Here is a 17,512-nt window from a genome sequence, read left to right on the forward strand (position 1 = left end):
GTCGCCCAGCGCCGGCTGCAGCCTGGGCCACTCCTGCGGGCCGTTGGGCAGCCGGCCGAAGTCCCGCCCCCAGATCACCCCCACCTCGGAACCGCTCTAGTGGCGGCGACCCATGTGGGGGTTCAGGCTCCTACGGTCCCAGGCGCTGCTGCTCCTGCTGCCGCAGCTCGGAATCCGAGACGCCTCGTCCTGCCTGCAGGCCGGAACTATGAACCCAGGCGGCAGCGGCGGTGCACGATGCTCCTCCTGGGCCGAGGGACGCCGCCAACAGTGTCTGCAGTTGTCCACTGTGCCAGGAGCCGACCCGCAGCGCAGTAACGAGGTGCTCCTGCTGGCGGCAGTGAGAGAGGGATCTGAACGGCAAGACCTCCCTGGAGACCCGGCAAAGGAGGAGCCGCAACCGCCGCCCCAGCATCACGTCCTCTATTTTCCCGGGGATGTACAGGTAACCTGGGGCCTAGGCACCTGTTCCCCCCTGTAGATTCACTGGGTTCCCTTGTGGCGGCTGCCCGGTTTCTTGCCTTCCTTGAACACACCCACAGTTGGGCTGACGCTTCCGTTATTCCATGAAATCCCAAACCGTCCCTTCTACACCCCTGATCTCTTTCCCATGGAAACCTAGGGAAAAGTGCCCTTGCAGGGACCATCGCTAAAGAGCCAGCTGTCAATCCAGGCATCACAAGGTGGAATTTGAGACAGGGAATGAGATACATAACGTATGCTCATTTTTAACTTGGCCTCTTAGAAGACTGTGCATGTTGTTTGTGTGTGTGTGTGTGTGAGAGAGAGAGAGAGAGAGAGTGAGTGTTAGGCAGGGGACTGAGAGATGGCTTTTAGATTAAGTCAGCACCAGCACACAGTGTTCAGAAAACGCTGATGGTAATTTTAAAACAAGCAAACAAAAAACCCATTACTAAGGTATGACACTTCCAGTAATCCTAAAAAAATGTTGAGTGATGGTGGAACAAAAGGGACAGTAATTGCTAAATATGTCCATATTTTGATGCTCATCTAAATTTTCTATCTTTTTGTGTTTTATGTTTATTATTGATTTTATAGCTGCAGGCATGTCTTTATTATTAATGTGATAGCTGCAGGAAAATATTCATGGTTATGTTGTCTTGGAAGCTGGGTATTAATCCAGAGCTTCACTAACACATTAGCCATAATTAAATAAAATAAAAAATACAGTTTGTCAGCCATGCTCGTTAGACTGCAAGTGCTCAGTCACTAGGGATGGCAGGTGTGTCCTGCATTGGACAATGCAGATAGTATTTCCACAGAACATGAAACTTTCTATCATCACACAAAGTTCTGTTGGCACTAGTAAACAGGTAAAGCTAGAATTTAGCTAGATATGTTTTTTATGGCATGAAACAATATTATGTTTTTGTAATTGATGCTTTAGCATGATATGTTTGACTTCCACCCATGAGTCAAATATTGATAAAATATATGTAATATTTTCCTTTGCTCTCAAAATAATTGACTGGTTTGACTGCCAATAAAACCTATGAAAAACTAGTATTTAGATTTAAGAGAAAATTTACACATTTGATACCTCTGTACTCTGATTGGGAAAACAGCATGTGATATTTTTGACAGACTTCCAGAAATTGTGACCACCTACTGCAGGCATACCTATAGTAATGTCGATGATGGTAATGATGATTAACATTTATTGAGCACTTATTAAGTATTTTTAAAGTGTGCCAGGAAGAATATAGGTCTTCAATGAGGCCTAAAAAGTTCTACAGGTTGTTTATTCACATCTTTACTTTATGTAGCCGCAGATTTCAGTAGCTTTTTGTGCAGTGTATGAAGTACTTTAAAAACCTTAGGTCTTCTAGAAGGGAAACAGGTTATGAGGTCAAATTACCTCGATTTGAACCCAAATTTTATATTTTTTAGCTATGAAATTCCTGGCAATTGTTAAATCTCTCAGTATTTCAGCTACTTCAGCTATAAAATGAGAGCAATAGTTTATAGAGAATCAATGGAGATTAAATATGTGATTACCTAATAAGTTCTAGTCCCTCCTCTTCCTTCTGGGGACTTTTTAAATTATTAGAACACCCTAGTGTTCCATTCTTAGACTTTTCCTCTATCTTCATTCTCCCAGTGATCTTTTTCAGTTCTGTGGTCTTATGTATCACCTACTCGAAGACACCCTTGACATTGTGTATCTAGCCTAGTCATATTTCTCAATTTTAGGCTTGCCAATTGCATGCAGTTATTTTCTTTTGGATATTTAGTAGATATCTCAAACTAAAATCACTGGATATTTACTGCAGTGCAGTCTTCCTTTTTCCAGTTAATGGAAACTACCTTTTCAGTTGCTCAAGTTAGAAATCTTGAAGTCGTCCTTTAGGTCTTTCTTTCATACCTCATTATCTAGTCCATTAGCAAATCCAGAATATTACCAAGTGTGTGGATATATGATTGGATATATGATTTGTTAATCCATTCAGTATTTCATGACATTTGGATCATTTCCAATTTTTAACTTTTTAAAAATTTTGCTTTACTAAAGAGTAGGATATATAGATGACTGTGCCGCAAGCAGTGTGTCCTGGTCATATACCCTGGGGCTTTCTGTGCTCTATCCGGCAGCCCTTTATAGGGTGGATCCTGTTCTGGTCACTCTAGCCTGCTTAGTGGGATGTGCACTTTATGCCAGCAGAAATGTTCTCTTGATGCATTCATTCTTGATGGAAGTGTAGCTTATACCTAATAAAGTTTTCCTCACTCTGCTCTAAGTAAGACCACCTAGTTTAAATCTTTATTTTATGAATGTTTCTAAACTCTTAGAGATATGTTCAAGTTTTTCTAAAAATCCTTTGACCAATAGCAGTAACGTGTGGTTCTGTAAGTTTTTGCAAGCCAGCAAGCATGTAACTGGGGTAAGCACCTCTTAATCTCTCTCAGAGATTCTCTTGTTGCCTGCCTCACTGGGGATGAAGGGAGGCATGACTTCCATGCTTTACTCCTACAAGGATAGTAAGTGCATTGCTTTCCCAATTAGGATGAAAATCCTCTCCAAAGAAAGCCCTTTTCTGTATGTAGGTTGGCCATAGATAATAGCCTGGGCTGCAGAAGCAGTTTTGGCTGCCTTTTAGCAAGTCCTATGGGAATGTCTGGTGCCTCTTTTTAGACTATGGAAGAACTTACTCATTGTTCTCAGATCTAGGGTTTGACAGAACAGTAACAATCCCATTTTTTCATATGAGTACACATAGTTCCTTAGCATTTCCCCCCTTCTAATCATATAACCTGGAGCTAATCAAGGGAGATACCATTTAAATTTATAGTACCTTCTATGTGGTAGAATCTAAACAGTCATAAAATCTGGGTTCATTTTGTTTCATTAAATAGTTATATAACTATAGTTCCTAGGACACCAAGTTCCTTAACTATGAAAAGAATTCAGATAAGCCTTTCCAGATCCAATTGCTTATGATTTTGTGATAATTGTGTATATCATAAATCTGAATGTACAGAAGGTAATAGGAAAAATAACCTTCTGTCGAAGGTGTTGAGCATAACAGTGGGAAAAATATCAAAGGACATAAACAGAGAATTAACAAAAGAATAAAATGAAAATTTCTAATACACAAAATCCCATTTAGGAAGCAAAACATGCAAATTAAGTAAAAACTAAGACATTATTTTATCATAGTAGCAAAGATTTTAAAAAATTAATGCAGATAACCACTAGCATTAAGGATGGGTAAGGATGTGGGGTCCTTTCATTCTCCCATTTCTCCTTCCAGGAGTACCACTCTTATTTTAAGATCTCCATCCTTCCAGAGATGTTCTATGTTTATGCATTTTTTTTTTTTTTTTAGAAAACAGAAATGGTAGCATTGCAATACTCTTTATTTCTTTCTCATATACTGTCCATTCAGTCCCTCAATAAATCCTATTGATTCTACCTTCAAAACATATTCACAGTCTGACCACTTCTCAGCACCTCTACATCAAAAAACACCTTCTCATGGGAATTCTCTTTCTGTGGCCTCTCATTGGTCTCCCCCCTTCAGTTCTTGCCCTTTTACACAGAGGAGGCAGAGTAATTCTTTCAAAATATCTACTGAATCAACACTCTGCTCCCAAACCTTTCAGAGCAGAAGCCAAAAATCCTCCCAAGCTTGATCAGCACCTTCCCTCTTCTCCAGCCATCTTTGTGCCTCCCTTGTGATCACTTTTGCTCCTGTTTACTACAGCCACAGTGGCCTCATGGATGTATCTTGCTTTTATCCAGCATGTTTTCACCAAATGGCCTTTTACAGCTGTACTTACCTCTGCCTGAACTGCACATGGGGCCCACTCCCTCAATTCATTTAACAATTGCCTTATTGGAGAAGCCGTACCTGGTCATTCTGTGTTAATATTAATTTTCCACCCACTCCAAAACCTTACCCTCCTTTTCCCCTACTTTATTTCCATTGCACTTAACATCATCTAATATGTCTTATCCAGTATTGGGGTTATTAACCACTTGAAATTGAAAAGAAACTAAACTTTTAATTATAGTTTCAATTAATTTAAATTTGGGTATTCACATACAAAATGTCTGTGTAATGAACCAAATTTATAATTTCAGTTCATGTATTAGGAAATTTGATCATATGTATACTGAATAAAATTTAGTAAACATATTTATTCTTCTAAGTTATTTTTTAAAAGTACTAGTCAATGGAGGTATATCTTATCACCCTTTCCCTTAAGTAGAGATGAGGCTTAAACTGAAGAAGGGATTTATTCAAAATCTTAAAATCAGAAAGTAATGATAAATTGTTTTCTTTTCTAGTACATTAGCTATAGGTCATTGTAACCTAATTTCTTCCACAAAGATAGGAAACTATTTTGTGGAAATAATTTTATGTCAATATGTATTTAATGTTTATTTCATCTTTCTTACTTTTCAGAATTACCATGAAATTATGACTCGTCATCCTGAGAATTACCAGTGGGAAAACTGGAGTCTAGAAAACGTTGCCACCATTTTATCCCACCGGTTCCCCAATAGTTATATTTGGGTGATAAAGTGTTCCAGAATGCATTTGCACAAATTCAGCTGCTATGATAATTTTGTGAAAAGCAACATGTTTGGTGCGCCAGAACACAATACTGACTTTGGCGCTTTTAAGCACCTTTATATGTTATTAGTTAATGCTTTTAACTTAAGTCAGAACGGATTGCTATCGAAGAATGGCAATGTTTGGAATAAGGACTCCAAAACATCTAACTGTAGATCTAATTCTTCTCCTACTACTAGTAATGGTTGCCAGGGAGAAAAAGAGAGGACCTATGAAAAATGTAATGAGTCTGCCCTGAGTTTTAATCCACCATCACTAAATGGTGCATCTTTTACTTTGATTGGATTCAGTAAAGGCTGTGTTGTTTTGAATCAGTTACTTTTTGAATTGAAAGAAGCCAAGAAAGACAAGAACATAGATGGTTTCATCAAAAGCATAAGAACAATGTATTGGCTGGATGGTGGTCATTCTGGAGGAAGCAATACATGGGTTACATATCCAGAAGTCTTAAAAGAATTTGCACAAACAGGGATTATTGTTCATACCCACGTAACACCTTACCAAGTACGTGATCCCATGAGATCTTGGATTGGAAAGGAGCACAAGAAATTTGTTCAGATACTTGGGGATTTTGGTATGCAGGTGACTAGTCAAATTCATTTTGCAAAGGAACCTCCTTCCATAGAGAATCACTTCAGGGTTCATGAAGTTTTTTGAGACTATAAGAATATTAATGTACTTGTTCAGTGGAAAAGCATATGCACTTGGAGTGCCATAAATTCAGATAATGAGATGTAAGATGCCATTCATATAGATGCATTGTCAGTTTGGGGGTTAGGGAGAAGCACACATTCCTAAAGTATGGGTGTAATATGCAATAGTATTCTTTGCTTGTGAATGTGAAGTATTTAATTTGGATTGGGTTAGAATTAGTTAATTTGAAATCTAAAAAGTTGGTTTGTGATAATCCTATGAGAAGATATAGGACCCTTAAAAATGAAGGTTAATGATATAGACCTTTGAAAAGATAACTAAAATTTCTATTGTTGGAAATAGTTGATTCTTTGAGTAATGTTTCAAATTAAATTTGGTGACATAACCAGCTGTTAGCTATTTTGACACTGAAAACTTGAGTAAAAGCACTTAATTTCTCTTCAGAAAAGCAAAAGCACCCTGATATTTTCCGTCATTTTGGAGTAACTTGCCTCTTATGTTTTGTAAACGTGTGGATTCTTTCTTAACGTGCCACAGTATTTTTTTTTCTTGAGAGTCAAATATATTTTCAGCTCTCCAATAACGTGCAATAGCATAAAGCTGATTTTTAAAACTTCACACTTATGCACTGTGGCTTAATTTTTTATTGACAGTTTTTAATTGACTGTTTTGGGTTTCTTAAATCTTGGCCAAAACACGGTTGTTTTTGAAAATTGGTTTAAATTGAATATAATTATATATATATTTGATAAAAATATACTACAGAGTAGATTTCAAATTTTCATTAGTCTTTTGAAAGAGATCAACTAAGGTAAAATAAATAAATAATACTCTATCAGCTTCTCTATTGAAAAGGAAACAGATTCTACAGATCTAAATTAGTGTTTCTCCAGAAGCATGATTTTGTCTGCCAAAAGAAAATAGCTCTCTTTGGCCAAAATGCAAAATTACATTGCTATAAGAAAAGTTACAAGGGAAAGTTTGAAGACACAAATGATTTAATTTTGGCTCAAAAACTGAATTTGCTTAACACTACTACATAATTTGGGTGAAGTTTCCTTCTGCCCGTTTTTCTTGACCTAGATAAATATATTTTGAGAAACCAAGATCTAATGAATTTTAACCAATGTTGGAACATGGCTGTGTGATTACAAAAGGTGACCAGTCCCTTTCCCCCCCCCCACAGTTTATTAATAGTTAGCTTCTGCAGGTCATGAAATAGCTAAGCAGGGAAGCAACATGCTGCTTTAGGATTGAAAAAAATAAGATGCTAAAGATGGATATCTTAATGACCCAGAGGACCTAAATTTATTAAACAATATAAGGTAAAAATGTTAATTTTTTGATTTGTTCCCAGAATTACATCTTAATGACTGTAAATACATTCCAAATATTTAGAGATTCATGAGAAAAGGATTCTTAACCAGATACTTAAAAACAAACACAATTCTAAACTGTAGTAGAGTAGTATCTAAATTTTTAAAATACCTGCTTTCCAGACCAAAAATTTCCATCACAGAAACAAGTTGAACAGATTCTAACATTTTATATATTACCTTGCCTTAAAACACCATAATTGGGTGACTTTTTTCAATTTAATAATTCTTTGTTAAATTCACATATATCTAATATAAAATAGCTGAGTTACTGAATGGACTATGGAGAAAGAAAAGGCTTTTATTTTCACAGGATTAACTAAACTGGAAAGATAGGACTTTTAATAGACAAATTCATTTAAAAAATATGAACTATTTGAATCTGAATTCAGTTATCCAGTCACATGAATGCTTAATTTAATTGTTATATATTGAATGGATATTAAGAATGACTCACTGGTACCTAAAACTGTTATCATATCCAAGTGAGACCATATTGAAAAGTAACAATATTTTCAGAATGAAATATATTCTAGTTTATCCATATACAAATATTTTGTTTGACACTTTAGATTGGTCCTTTTCCCACATTTAGAACTGTTACTGTAAATGTTAGTGTGTCCTCTTGGATTGTGCCTTTGTGATGGAAGAGTCAATTGAGAAAAGTAGTCCTATAAATAATGTGAAAGTTGTTACCACCACAGCATGAATGTATAAGTGTATTAAAATTAATAATCTACATAAGTGTGTTTGGATGTGCTTTATATTGTCAACATTTTTTAAACTTCATATCATTATGTGAATGGAAGCTATATCTGTCTTGCCAGTTTGGGTTTCTATACATGCTTTCATTAACCTCCATGATTTTTCAAATGAGGAACTTTGAAAATCTTTTCTGTAAAAACAGAACCCTTCTTTTTAAATTACTCCATGAAAATTTGCATTCTACCATTTTTTTCCTGTTGCATTTTCTAGAACATCAAGTCTTCCTTTTCTCTGCTAATCATTTCAGGTATCTGTATTCCTTCTAGCTCCTGAAGAGAGTTGTTTAGAATGTCGTATGATCAAGTTTTCATTTCATTCATGCACCAATATCTGGGCATCCACCAAGAGCAAGCAGAGTCTAGGCCATAAGGATATAGCACAAAGTCCCAGTGTGTTACTATGGAAATGTGTAACAGATTAAAGTTGGAATGGTTATAAAGAGAGAAAATATGGAACAAAAAGTAGTAGTTATAAGGTAGTCTGTTTTAAAATCCTTTGAGGGATGAGATGTAAATAGCTTCATCTGTAAGTCACTTTGTTTTTTACAAAGGCAGAAAGACCCAGCTGCTCTTATACCAGTTAGTGGTAGAGATAGGCAGAGTTCCTTATGGAGGTCATTTACTTTCCACTTTAGGGTGTATTTAAGACACCCAAGCATTCATGGCATGTATGCTTGAACTGGACAGACAACACCAGATGTGTGCCTGACTGCTAATCTGTTGGTTCCTTCTGACCACATCCTTTAGCACCAGAGGAAGGAAGCATGCAGCACAGTTCCAATTCTATCCAGATCTGCCTTTCAACTTCCTGTACTTTTTTTTAACCTTTTAGATTCATCTTGTATATCTGTTGACAACTTTTTATAGGTGAGAGAAAAACTTTGTTACTAGGTTCTTAAGAACTTGGGTTCACACAGCTGTTCCAGAAGGATAAAGGACACAAATTAAGCCTTGTTGATTTTGTTTTGATATTTCATGAAAGATGTTTGAAATTACTGATTAAGTACAATTCAAATGTACTCATGTTCCAAGAAAAATATTGTTAATGTTCTTGAAAAATTAATAATTACACTTCACACGTAATGCTTTCAAAATGTGAAAAATACAATACAGAACTGCCAGTCTTCCCACTAGCTCTTCAGCCTCTTCTCAGAGGCAACCACTAGAACTAGTTTCATGTAAAGTCTTGCAGAGCTAATTCATGCTTATATAAATGTTTACATACAGCACACCTTATTTTATACAAATGGCAACATATTCTGACACCTTTTGTGTGTAATTACATTGGGAAAATTTCATGCCAGCATGTATACCTTTGCCTCATTCTTTGGCTGCACTATTCCATTTTTTGTATTATATTCTGCTGTTTGCCTGCTTCGTTTTATTTTGAATCCTTTATATATCAAGCAGTGAAGTGAGAAGGTTTGTTGGAAGAGGAAGGAAATTCCTTTGTGCATCAGGTTCAGCTCCCAAACCAGCCAAAGAAAAGCTATGCATTCCATTCAGAAGTATTTGAGATGTGCTAAACATTGAGAAAGAAGGGAGAATGACAAATAAATGCAGTCACTACTACTGAAATCAATCCTAGCTTCTATCAGCTGTGTCGGTCTGGACAAGCATTTATGCAATCTAGATTGATTAGTTTCTAAGATTCCTTTCAAGAATAAAAAAAATCCTTGTGAGGTTACCATTCACATTTACTGTGTAATACTTTATTCATTTGGCCTTAACCCAGAAGGCAAAAAAGATTAAAATATCTTAATTTTAAAATGAACAGACCCTTATAAAAATACAACCAGGGAAGTAATTTTAAAACTTCCCAGTGGGTCTATCTTTAGCTTTCCAAATATTGTAATATTGCTACCTCAAACCTCTTAGCAAAAAAGAAATTAAATGGAGTAACACCAGTCATCAACTGTTTCTGTTCTTAACTGTCTCCTTGTATTTTTTTATAGCAACATATGAAGCATGTATTAATTCTTTTTTAAAGACGAGGAAAATAAGCTTCAGAGGTTATTTCACTTCATCCAGTTTGTTTCCCCACTAACCAAACTGAAATAAAATGAATATCCTGTGCACTAATTGTAACTGTTTTACTTCCACATTGACACTTTGCACAGATTCTCATTGGTTAAGGAAGGGGAAAAAAAAAAAAGTTCATTAAAACCTGACTATAAATAAATACTGTGCGAACTAAGGTTTTGTCTTTCTCTTTCCTGAAGTAACAGGAATGATTAAAGAAGTTCCTTGTTCAGGAAGTAACTAAAGATCAAAGTCTAGTAATTAAGATTTGGCTAGTATATTAAAACAATTCCTTTTCTGACAGACCTTTGTTCACCTTTGTTGATCTTAGTAAATTCAGTAAGTTTTTCAAAAGATGCCTAGGAAAGTCAGAACTTTTCCTTTCTTGATTACTGTGATTTGCAATTTTCCATCTGAAACTACTCCAACAAAATGAATGAATGGATATCTTCAATAGAGAAAATTAATTAAAATGCACCAAAATGATGTAGTAAGAGATTGCTTTAGATGGGCACATTTGTGTTCAGTAAATATACTTGGTCTTTTTTCAGTGACATTGTAATATAATTGCTAGGTGCAAAACAGAATAGCACCGATAAACATACAATGGCTCGCTGTCTTCAAAGACAACATTAGGATCTCCCATTCACTTAAAAAAATTTTCCTTAGAAAAAGGATAGGTGAAAATGGATTTAGTGGAGGAAACTTTAAGTAGGTTGAGGTTTAGCCATACATATGAACTAAAACTGATTTATTTTCTATATAAAACAATTGAAAAAAGAGGCTGACTTGACATTGGGTGGCAAGAAAAAGCAGGATCAGATTAAACATTTGTTAAATCACAAAACTAAGAATCCAAATCATTATAGTCCAATGATTCTCAGTCCTGATTATACATCAAAACAGCCTGTAAGTTCTATTAGATACCTATACCAAGTCCCAAACAAACTGAATCAAAGTCGACATAGTTGGGGCCTAGGCATCTACGTGTTCAAAAAACGTGCCTCAAAAGATTCTGATTATGTGCACATATAGTAGACAACACAGTTGTTTACCATTTTTCCTTTTCTATCAGAACTCTGATTTTTAAAATTATCCATTCTGCCCCATACATACCTCATAGGCCTCAAAGAGGATTCTATTCCCAGCTTCAGTATACCTGAGTAGCCTAAGGGTTACTGCAAACCCTTTGCTAATGACTATCTCAGGGATGGACAGGGCTAAGCAACTTTAGAGCAATGAGACTCAAGGATTTGGTAGCAAATTCTGGGAAAGCTTCCTCACGTTAAGACAGGACCACTGGAATCCAGCCAGGTTGTTCTGCTGAATGTAAATGAAGATACACAAGGCCCCAACTACTGGCAATCATCCCATGACCACAAGGGTAGCCAGCCTTAGGATAACTGCCAATGCTGTGGCTAGAGAAAAAGGAAGAAAAATCTCCCGAGCTTTTGGTGCCATTACCAAATCAATGGTTTAGGAACACTGAAACCTATCAGACTTCATGTAATGAGATTTAATGCAGTTTCTTATTGCTGAAGTCATTTTAAGTTGGATTTTTAGTTACTTGGGGTTTTTTGTTTATTTGTTGGTGGTGTAGATCAAATCCAGGACCCTAAGCATGCTAGGCAGGCGTTACACCACCAAGCTATATCCCTAGTCCAGTCATTTGCATCCTGTAGCTAAAGAGTGGTCCCAATATAGTGTTCTTTTAACAATCTGTATCAAGTGGAAACCATACCAAGACCCACATCATATTTAATCTGTAAATCTGAGATTGATTTATCTTTCCTATTTTAACAAAGACGGAATCTTTAAAAATTTATAACTTATTATACTTTCCCAATGTCTGAATTATATTTTATTAAAGTGTTAACATGCATCACATTCACTTCATTATTTACTCGAAGTTCTTGCTATAGGCTTTGTCTTGAATGTGTAAGACCATTCGCCGTGCATAGAAGTCCCTGTATTCCTCCGGTAATTCAGCCAGTGTTTTTAAGGCTCTGTCTAAAATTTGTGCAGCTCTTGATGCTGCTTTAGGATCTTTGTTTCCATAGGTGTCTGTTTTATCATAGCATTCAGATGGAAGGTGCTTCCAAAAGACATTCACTCCCACTCCAAACTCTTCAGAAATCACATTATGGAACCATAAAGCTGGAGAAAGTTTCAAAAAACAAGTTAAAAATAAAACCTACAGTTAAAAAAAAAAAACCCAAAATGTCACTGAAATATCACGAATTGCATATAGCCAATGTAAGAAATAATTCTTGTAACCAGATCCCTTCGTTAGCACACTTCTAACAGAATCATTTTAACTTTTATGAATTGCCAACCAATTTAAAGTGTCAAAACCCTTAGTTTAAAAATCTTTAGAAACAGCAATTTTTCCTTTTAACTTGAAGGACATAACAAAGCTATATTGGTTTTGTAGTTCTCTAATTTGGGATTGTTTTGTGTTACTTGTTTACACATCCTGAGTCACACAACTACATCAAAAATGTTTATTTTTTTGTACATAGAACATTTCGATTATTTGAGGAATATGACCTTTTCTGATTCAGTACAGTACTTTTGTTCTCAAAGACTTCATGTTCAAACTGTAATTTGGTTTCTAACTTGCTGAAATTTTCATTCATTGTAGCTTCCTTATTTTATATTTCTAATAAAATTATAATGTTACATTTCAGCTCTTTTACAACAATTAGTACATAAAACTACAGCAAATATTTTGATGACAGAGATGATGAGTAAACTACATTATATACCTAATTAATTTTTTATTTTCACTAAAAGTTTGCTTTGTTTTCAATTGAGTCTAAACATTTTCAAAATATAAGTGCTAGAGGAATATTAAAGCAACGCCACAATGTAACAAAGATGGAATACTAATCATGTCAAACAATGTGTACTATTATGAAAGGCTTAGAAAGAAAGGTTTACATTTTCAAAGCAAATTCACTGGAAGAGTGCTTGAGGAAAAATAAGATTAAAATAGTTTGATATGCAGTAGTAGTCTTCAGTTTTAATCATAACTTCAACTTTTTTCCAGAATATTTCTTAGTAAGAAAAAGCTAACCACTCTGTTAAATTTAAATCCAAAGATGGGACTTTTGCTTTTGTTTAAAAATGTTTAATATTTTGAGGTTTTTTTTGTTTTTTAAAAAACTGTATGTAGAATAAAAGTGCATATCTCTAAACCAAGTTCTGAAGATACAAAAATCAAAAGTGTAAATACAAATTTTTAAAATGACAATCGATTTTAAGAATAAGTAATGGCTGTTCTCAATGAATATAAGAATAAGAAAGAAATGCATCCAGTTTTTATAGATAATCAATTACATGAAGGACACTGTAAAGCTGTGCAAAACTATTTTCTTTCTTTATATCCTTATTCTCTAAGCTTTTTTCTAATTTTAAAATTATGTGCTTTTTCTTTTCAAACCTTTTTTGTGAAAAATAAGATATAAACATGTACTTTCACCTATACCTACACAGGGTCAGGATCATCAATATCATTGCCTCCCACCTCCCCACCTGTCCCACTGAAGGTCTTCAGGGGAATAACAAAGCAAGCTGACATCTCCTATGGCAACAATGCCTTTTTCTGGAATACTTCCTGACCTGAGGGACCTATGCAAGGTTGTTATAACAGGTAATGTTTCTTTTTTTTATAGGTAGAAGGAGTACACTCTAATGATTAAAAGTATAATGTAGTAAATACAGAAACCAGCAACAGTCATTTATTATTAAGTATTATATATACTACAAATAATTATATGTGTTATACACATTGCTTTTGAGAAACAATACTATTAATTAGTAAGAGTTTACCAAGGTATACTTTAAACACACACACACACACACACACACACACACACACACACGGAGAGATAAATAATCACATAAAGTATGAATGATAGTGCAGATTTTATAAACAGCACATTGCTGAGGTCTAGAAATCTTACCGGGAATGAATAATACATCACCAGCTTCAAGGGTGCATTCGTACCTTCGAGCCTTGGAAAAGAGTGGATATTTAGCTAAGTCTGGGTTGTCTATATTCAGCACTTCTGATTTAGTACCTGAAAAGTTCAAAAAAGGGAAAACAAAAGTTGAGCAAAGTTAGCATTTTAAAATAAAGTATTAAAAAATACAAATTTGAAAATTAATTCTTTTCTGTTCAATTACTATGAGAATAATGACTATTTTCCTGAAAGCTAAAACAGTTTTCCATGACCCATTCTTTAATTATGACCACTGATACCCATGTAATTAAGATAATAATCTCAAAAAATCTCATTCTTCAGGCAGACTACTCTTGTATGTATTACACATATATAATGGAGCACACAATAAACCATAATTAGCAAGAAGTGCCCCAAAATGTTTTTTCCCCTCTATGTGAATAATGAGATTTCTCAAAAGGAGTTATTGAATAGACATAAAAAATATAAAATTAAAAAAAAAACACCCATACCTGATAAATATAAATACTGGGCATCTCGAGGGCTGAATAGTGTAACCCGCTTTTTTCCTGTTACTTGTACTAAGAAGTTATCCATTACCTGAAGACCAATAAGAACTTATTGGTAAGCAGTGTCTAAAATTCGAATAAATAGAACCAACGACTTTTCACATAATTAACTATAAACCTTAATTCTTTTTCATGCATTTACTTATTTTGAGACAGGGTCTTGCTATGTTGCCCTTACCTAGGCTGGCCTCAAATTTGCAATTCTCTCACCTCAGTCTCTGTAGCTGGGATTATATAGGTATGTGCTACTGTACCCAGCCTAAACCCCAACCTTTTAATAAGATTTGACTTATATTACCTAAAACTCATGTAGTCATATTTTAATCAAACAACAGAATCCTTGTATTCCACATATAACTATACCTGTAAAGATATTTCTGCAGTATTGCCTTAAATTGGGAAGAATTGGCAAATTAGGAAGTCCAGTATTAGGAAACTACTTGCCCTTATCCAACCATTAACTGACTGTGAAAATAGTTAAATTGTACTTGAGGCTCTGCTTGGTTAATAACTTCTTATATTTACGTTTCAAGGAATGCTCTAAGACCATCGTTAAAGAACAGACTGAAAGCACTTAGAAAAATTAGGTGTTAGGAAAATGGATACTGTTACAACCACTGCTAACTCTTAATATATGTCCAACAATAACAGAGTTATAGATATCTTCATTGTTAAATTACTTGCATAGGAATATAATCTGGCAAATTTTCTTAATATATTTTTTCATGGAGCAATCTTAGTATTTCCTATGTATGCAAGAATATACCTAATTAGTACTAACTGTGAAAAATGTTAAAAGGCAGAGCCACAAGATTCTCACCTAAAGAATTAAGATATACACTAAGCAAGATATATTCATGATTATTCACATTTCATTACTATTGAAGTATTTCTCCTTTTAGCAATAACCCTTTACTTATATAAACCTTAACCATATAATTATAACTAGTATCTCTTAAGAAAAGCTTTATATATTTTATTACAAGTCAAGGTAAAAAGGGAAACTACTTAAAATTTTAAAATGTTCTGAAGTTATAGAATTTATAGCTAAAAACGTTATGAGTCACCATATCATTTTTCTCACCATGTCATTCATGTAAAATCTTAAAAAAACAATGTGCTAAGATTTCATGTCTGTCTCATTTAATTATAGATTTACTGACTATGCTAAAATCCTCCCAAGAGGTCTTTAAATGAATTATAAAATGCACATATAAAACTTAACAGTTTGGGAACTTTTTAAAAAATTATTTTATCTTTGGAAATCTCTTAGGTATTACTTCAGCTTCTTGTTTCTCCACTTCCTGACACCAAACCATGCACCATACTAGCATTTTCATATTTAAAAAAAATGCATAAATATATATACGTATGTATATTTAAGCAAATAAAATTATAACACCATAGTCTAAATAATTAAGATAAAAAATCTAAACATCTTCCTACTTTACCAATATAGCAGACATTTTATGTTCCTAAAGAGATAAAAATCCTAAGATCTTCAGATACCCCCAAATTCTTACAATTAGAAATAGTTCTCCATAAACTCCTGCCCTTCTCCTGAATAATATAACTATATGGCAAGAGTCACACATATCAATTACACACCTGCCCCCCCAAACTGATTTATCTAGTGGCCATCCTTTATACACTAAAAAATGAAAACAAAAAAAACCTATCCACCTCATGAAACTTATATATATATGAGGATGAATCAAGAATAAGAGCTCAGAGAAATAAAATGTGAAAAACCCAGACTTTGCCATTAGCTAAATAATTCACTCCCCTATCACTGCCTTATAAAGTGCTTATTCAAAACTCAATGTTTCAGCAAATTACACCAAAAAGATCTTTAGGGTAGCTCATAAAGTTGAAACTATGAATGTTAAATCTATAAATGCTATATTTCTGTGGATTTAGATTTTTCATGTAGTTAGCATACATCATAGTGGGTCCAAAGCTGTAATCTGGGTGAACTAATTCGAAAAACACTGGAAAAGAACTGTTCCTCTTTGAAGAATTTTGGAAACTTAATATCTCCTTCTAATAAAGGAAATTGCTTTCTGATATCTGCAACATCCTGTATCAACAGAAACATAAAAACAAAATATTAGATAAAAATTAATATCTGGAAAGAATTGTAAAACACAATATTGCAATGCATAGTTTATCTAAGGTTGCCAATGAGACTACACAATATTAAGCAAGAAAAGGGTAAAAGTTTGCTCAGTGTTTTAAATACTATGATGCGAACATATGACAACACATTACCTTACAAATGAAGAAATAAGACCATGTAATAAGACTGCGGATTCAACAGTATCACACTGTTAAGCTCTATGTACTTCATTAATAGAAAGGTTCTTTCTACTTTAAGCATGATTTATACAACTGTCATATACTCTTCTGTGGCTCTAAACATTTGACTCTGAATGTACATCAAAGCTTACATAATGAATTATTCAGGATTTCTATAATCATTTTGGGTTAGTATTTCATTAGCTGACTGGCCATGTGTAAAATATTCAATAGAAGGGATTTCTTATTGTATAGAAATTAGATGACTTTAAACACTAAGATTCTATACTCCTACCTAAGAACTAAGTAATCAACTTTTAACAATCTTATTTAGGGGCACAAATCATTGAGAAAAGAGATAAGTTATATGTCAATCAATAACTATAAAAAAATTACACTGTCAGTTAAAACACATACAACCACTTAGGCTTTAAGCAACTGTTTTAAATCCACAGTTTTTTTTGTTCCCCTAAACTGGGAATTCAACCCAGAGGTCCTTTACCATTCAGCTACATCCCCAGTTCCTTTTAGTTTTTAAGACAGGGTCTCATTAAGTTGCCCACGCTGTTCTTGAACTTGCAATCCTCCTATGTCTCCCAAGTCACTGGGATTACAGGTGTATGCCACTGCACCCAGCCTTAAAATCCACATTTCTTACCTTTCTAGGGTCTTCTCCAAGTGACCTTAAGTAGTATTTCTCATCCTTAAACATTGCAAAGGAAAATAACAGTATTCGTTTAAAAACTTTAGGAAGTAAAG

General features: G+C 34.5%; 2 protein-coding genes across 2 annotated transcripts in view; one reads left to right on the forward strand and one right to left on the reverse strand.

Moving 5' to 3' along the window:
- Positions 1–8,360, forward strand: C3H2orf69 (chromosome 3 C2orf69 homolog). The gene is made up of 2 exons (XM_047547579.1): positions 1–445; positions 4,932–8,360. Exons 1-2 carry the CDS (start codon positions 113–115, stop codon positions 5,757–5,759), a joined length of 1,161 nt encoding a protein of 386 aa, XP_047403535.1. The 5' UTR covers positions 1–112; the 3' UTR covers positions 5,760–8,360.
- Positions 7,040–17,512, reverse strand: part of Tyw5 (tRNA-yW synthesizing protein 5) — a 24,488-nt gene continuing 14,015 nt past the window's right edge. Inside the window, 5 exon segments of the mRNA XM_047547580.1 lie at positions 7,040–12,075; positions 13,887–14,003; positions 14,399–14,486; positions 16,398–16,535; positions 17,412–17,456. Of these exon segments, the coding sequence (XP_047403536.1) occupies positions 11,819–12,075; positions 13,887–14,003; positions 14,399–14,486; positions 16,398–16,535; positions 17,412–17,456 (645 nt within the window). The 3' untranslated portion in view covers positions 7,040–11,818.

This window comes from Sciurus carolinensis, chromosome 3 (assembly GCF_902686445.1).
Source record: "Sciurus carolinensis chromosome 3, mSciCar1.2, whole genome shotgun sequence".
Lineage (NCBI taxonomy): Eukaryota > Metazoa > Chordata > Mammalia > Rodentia > Sciuridae > Sciurus > Sciurus carolinensis.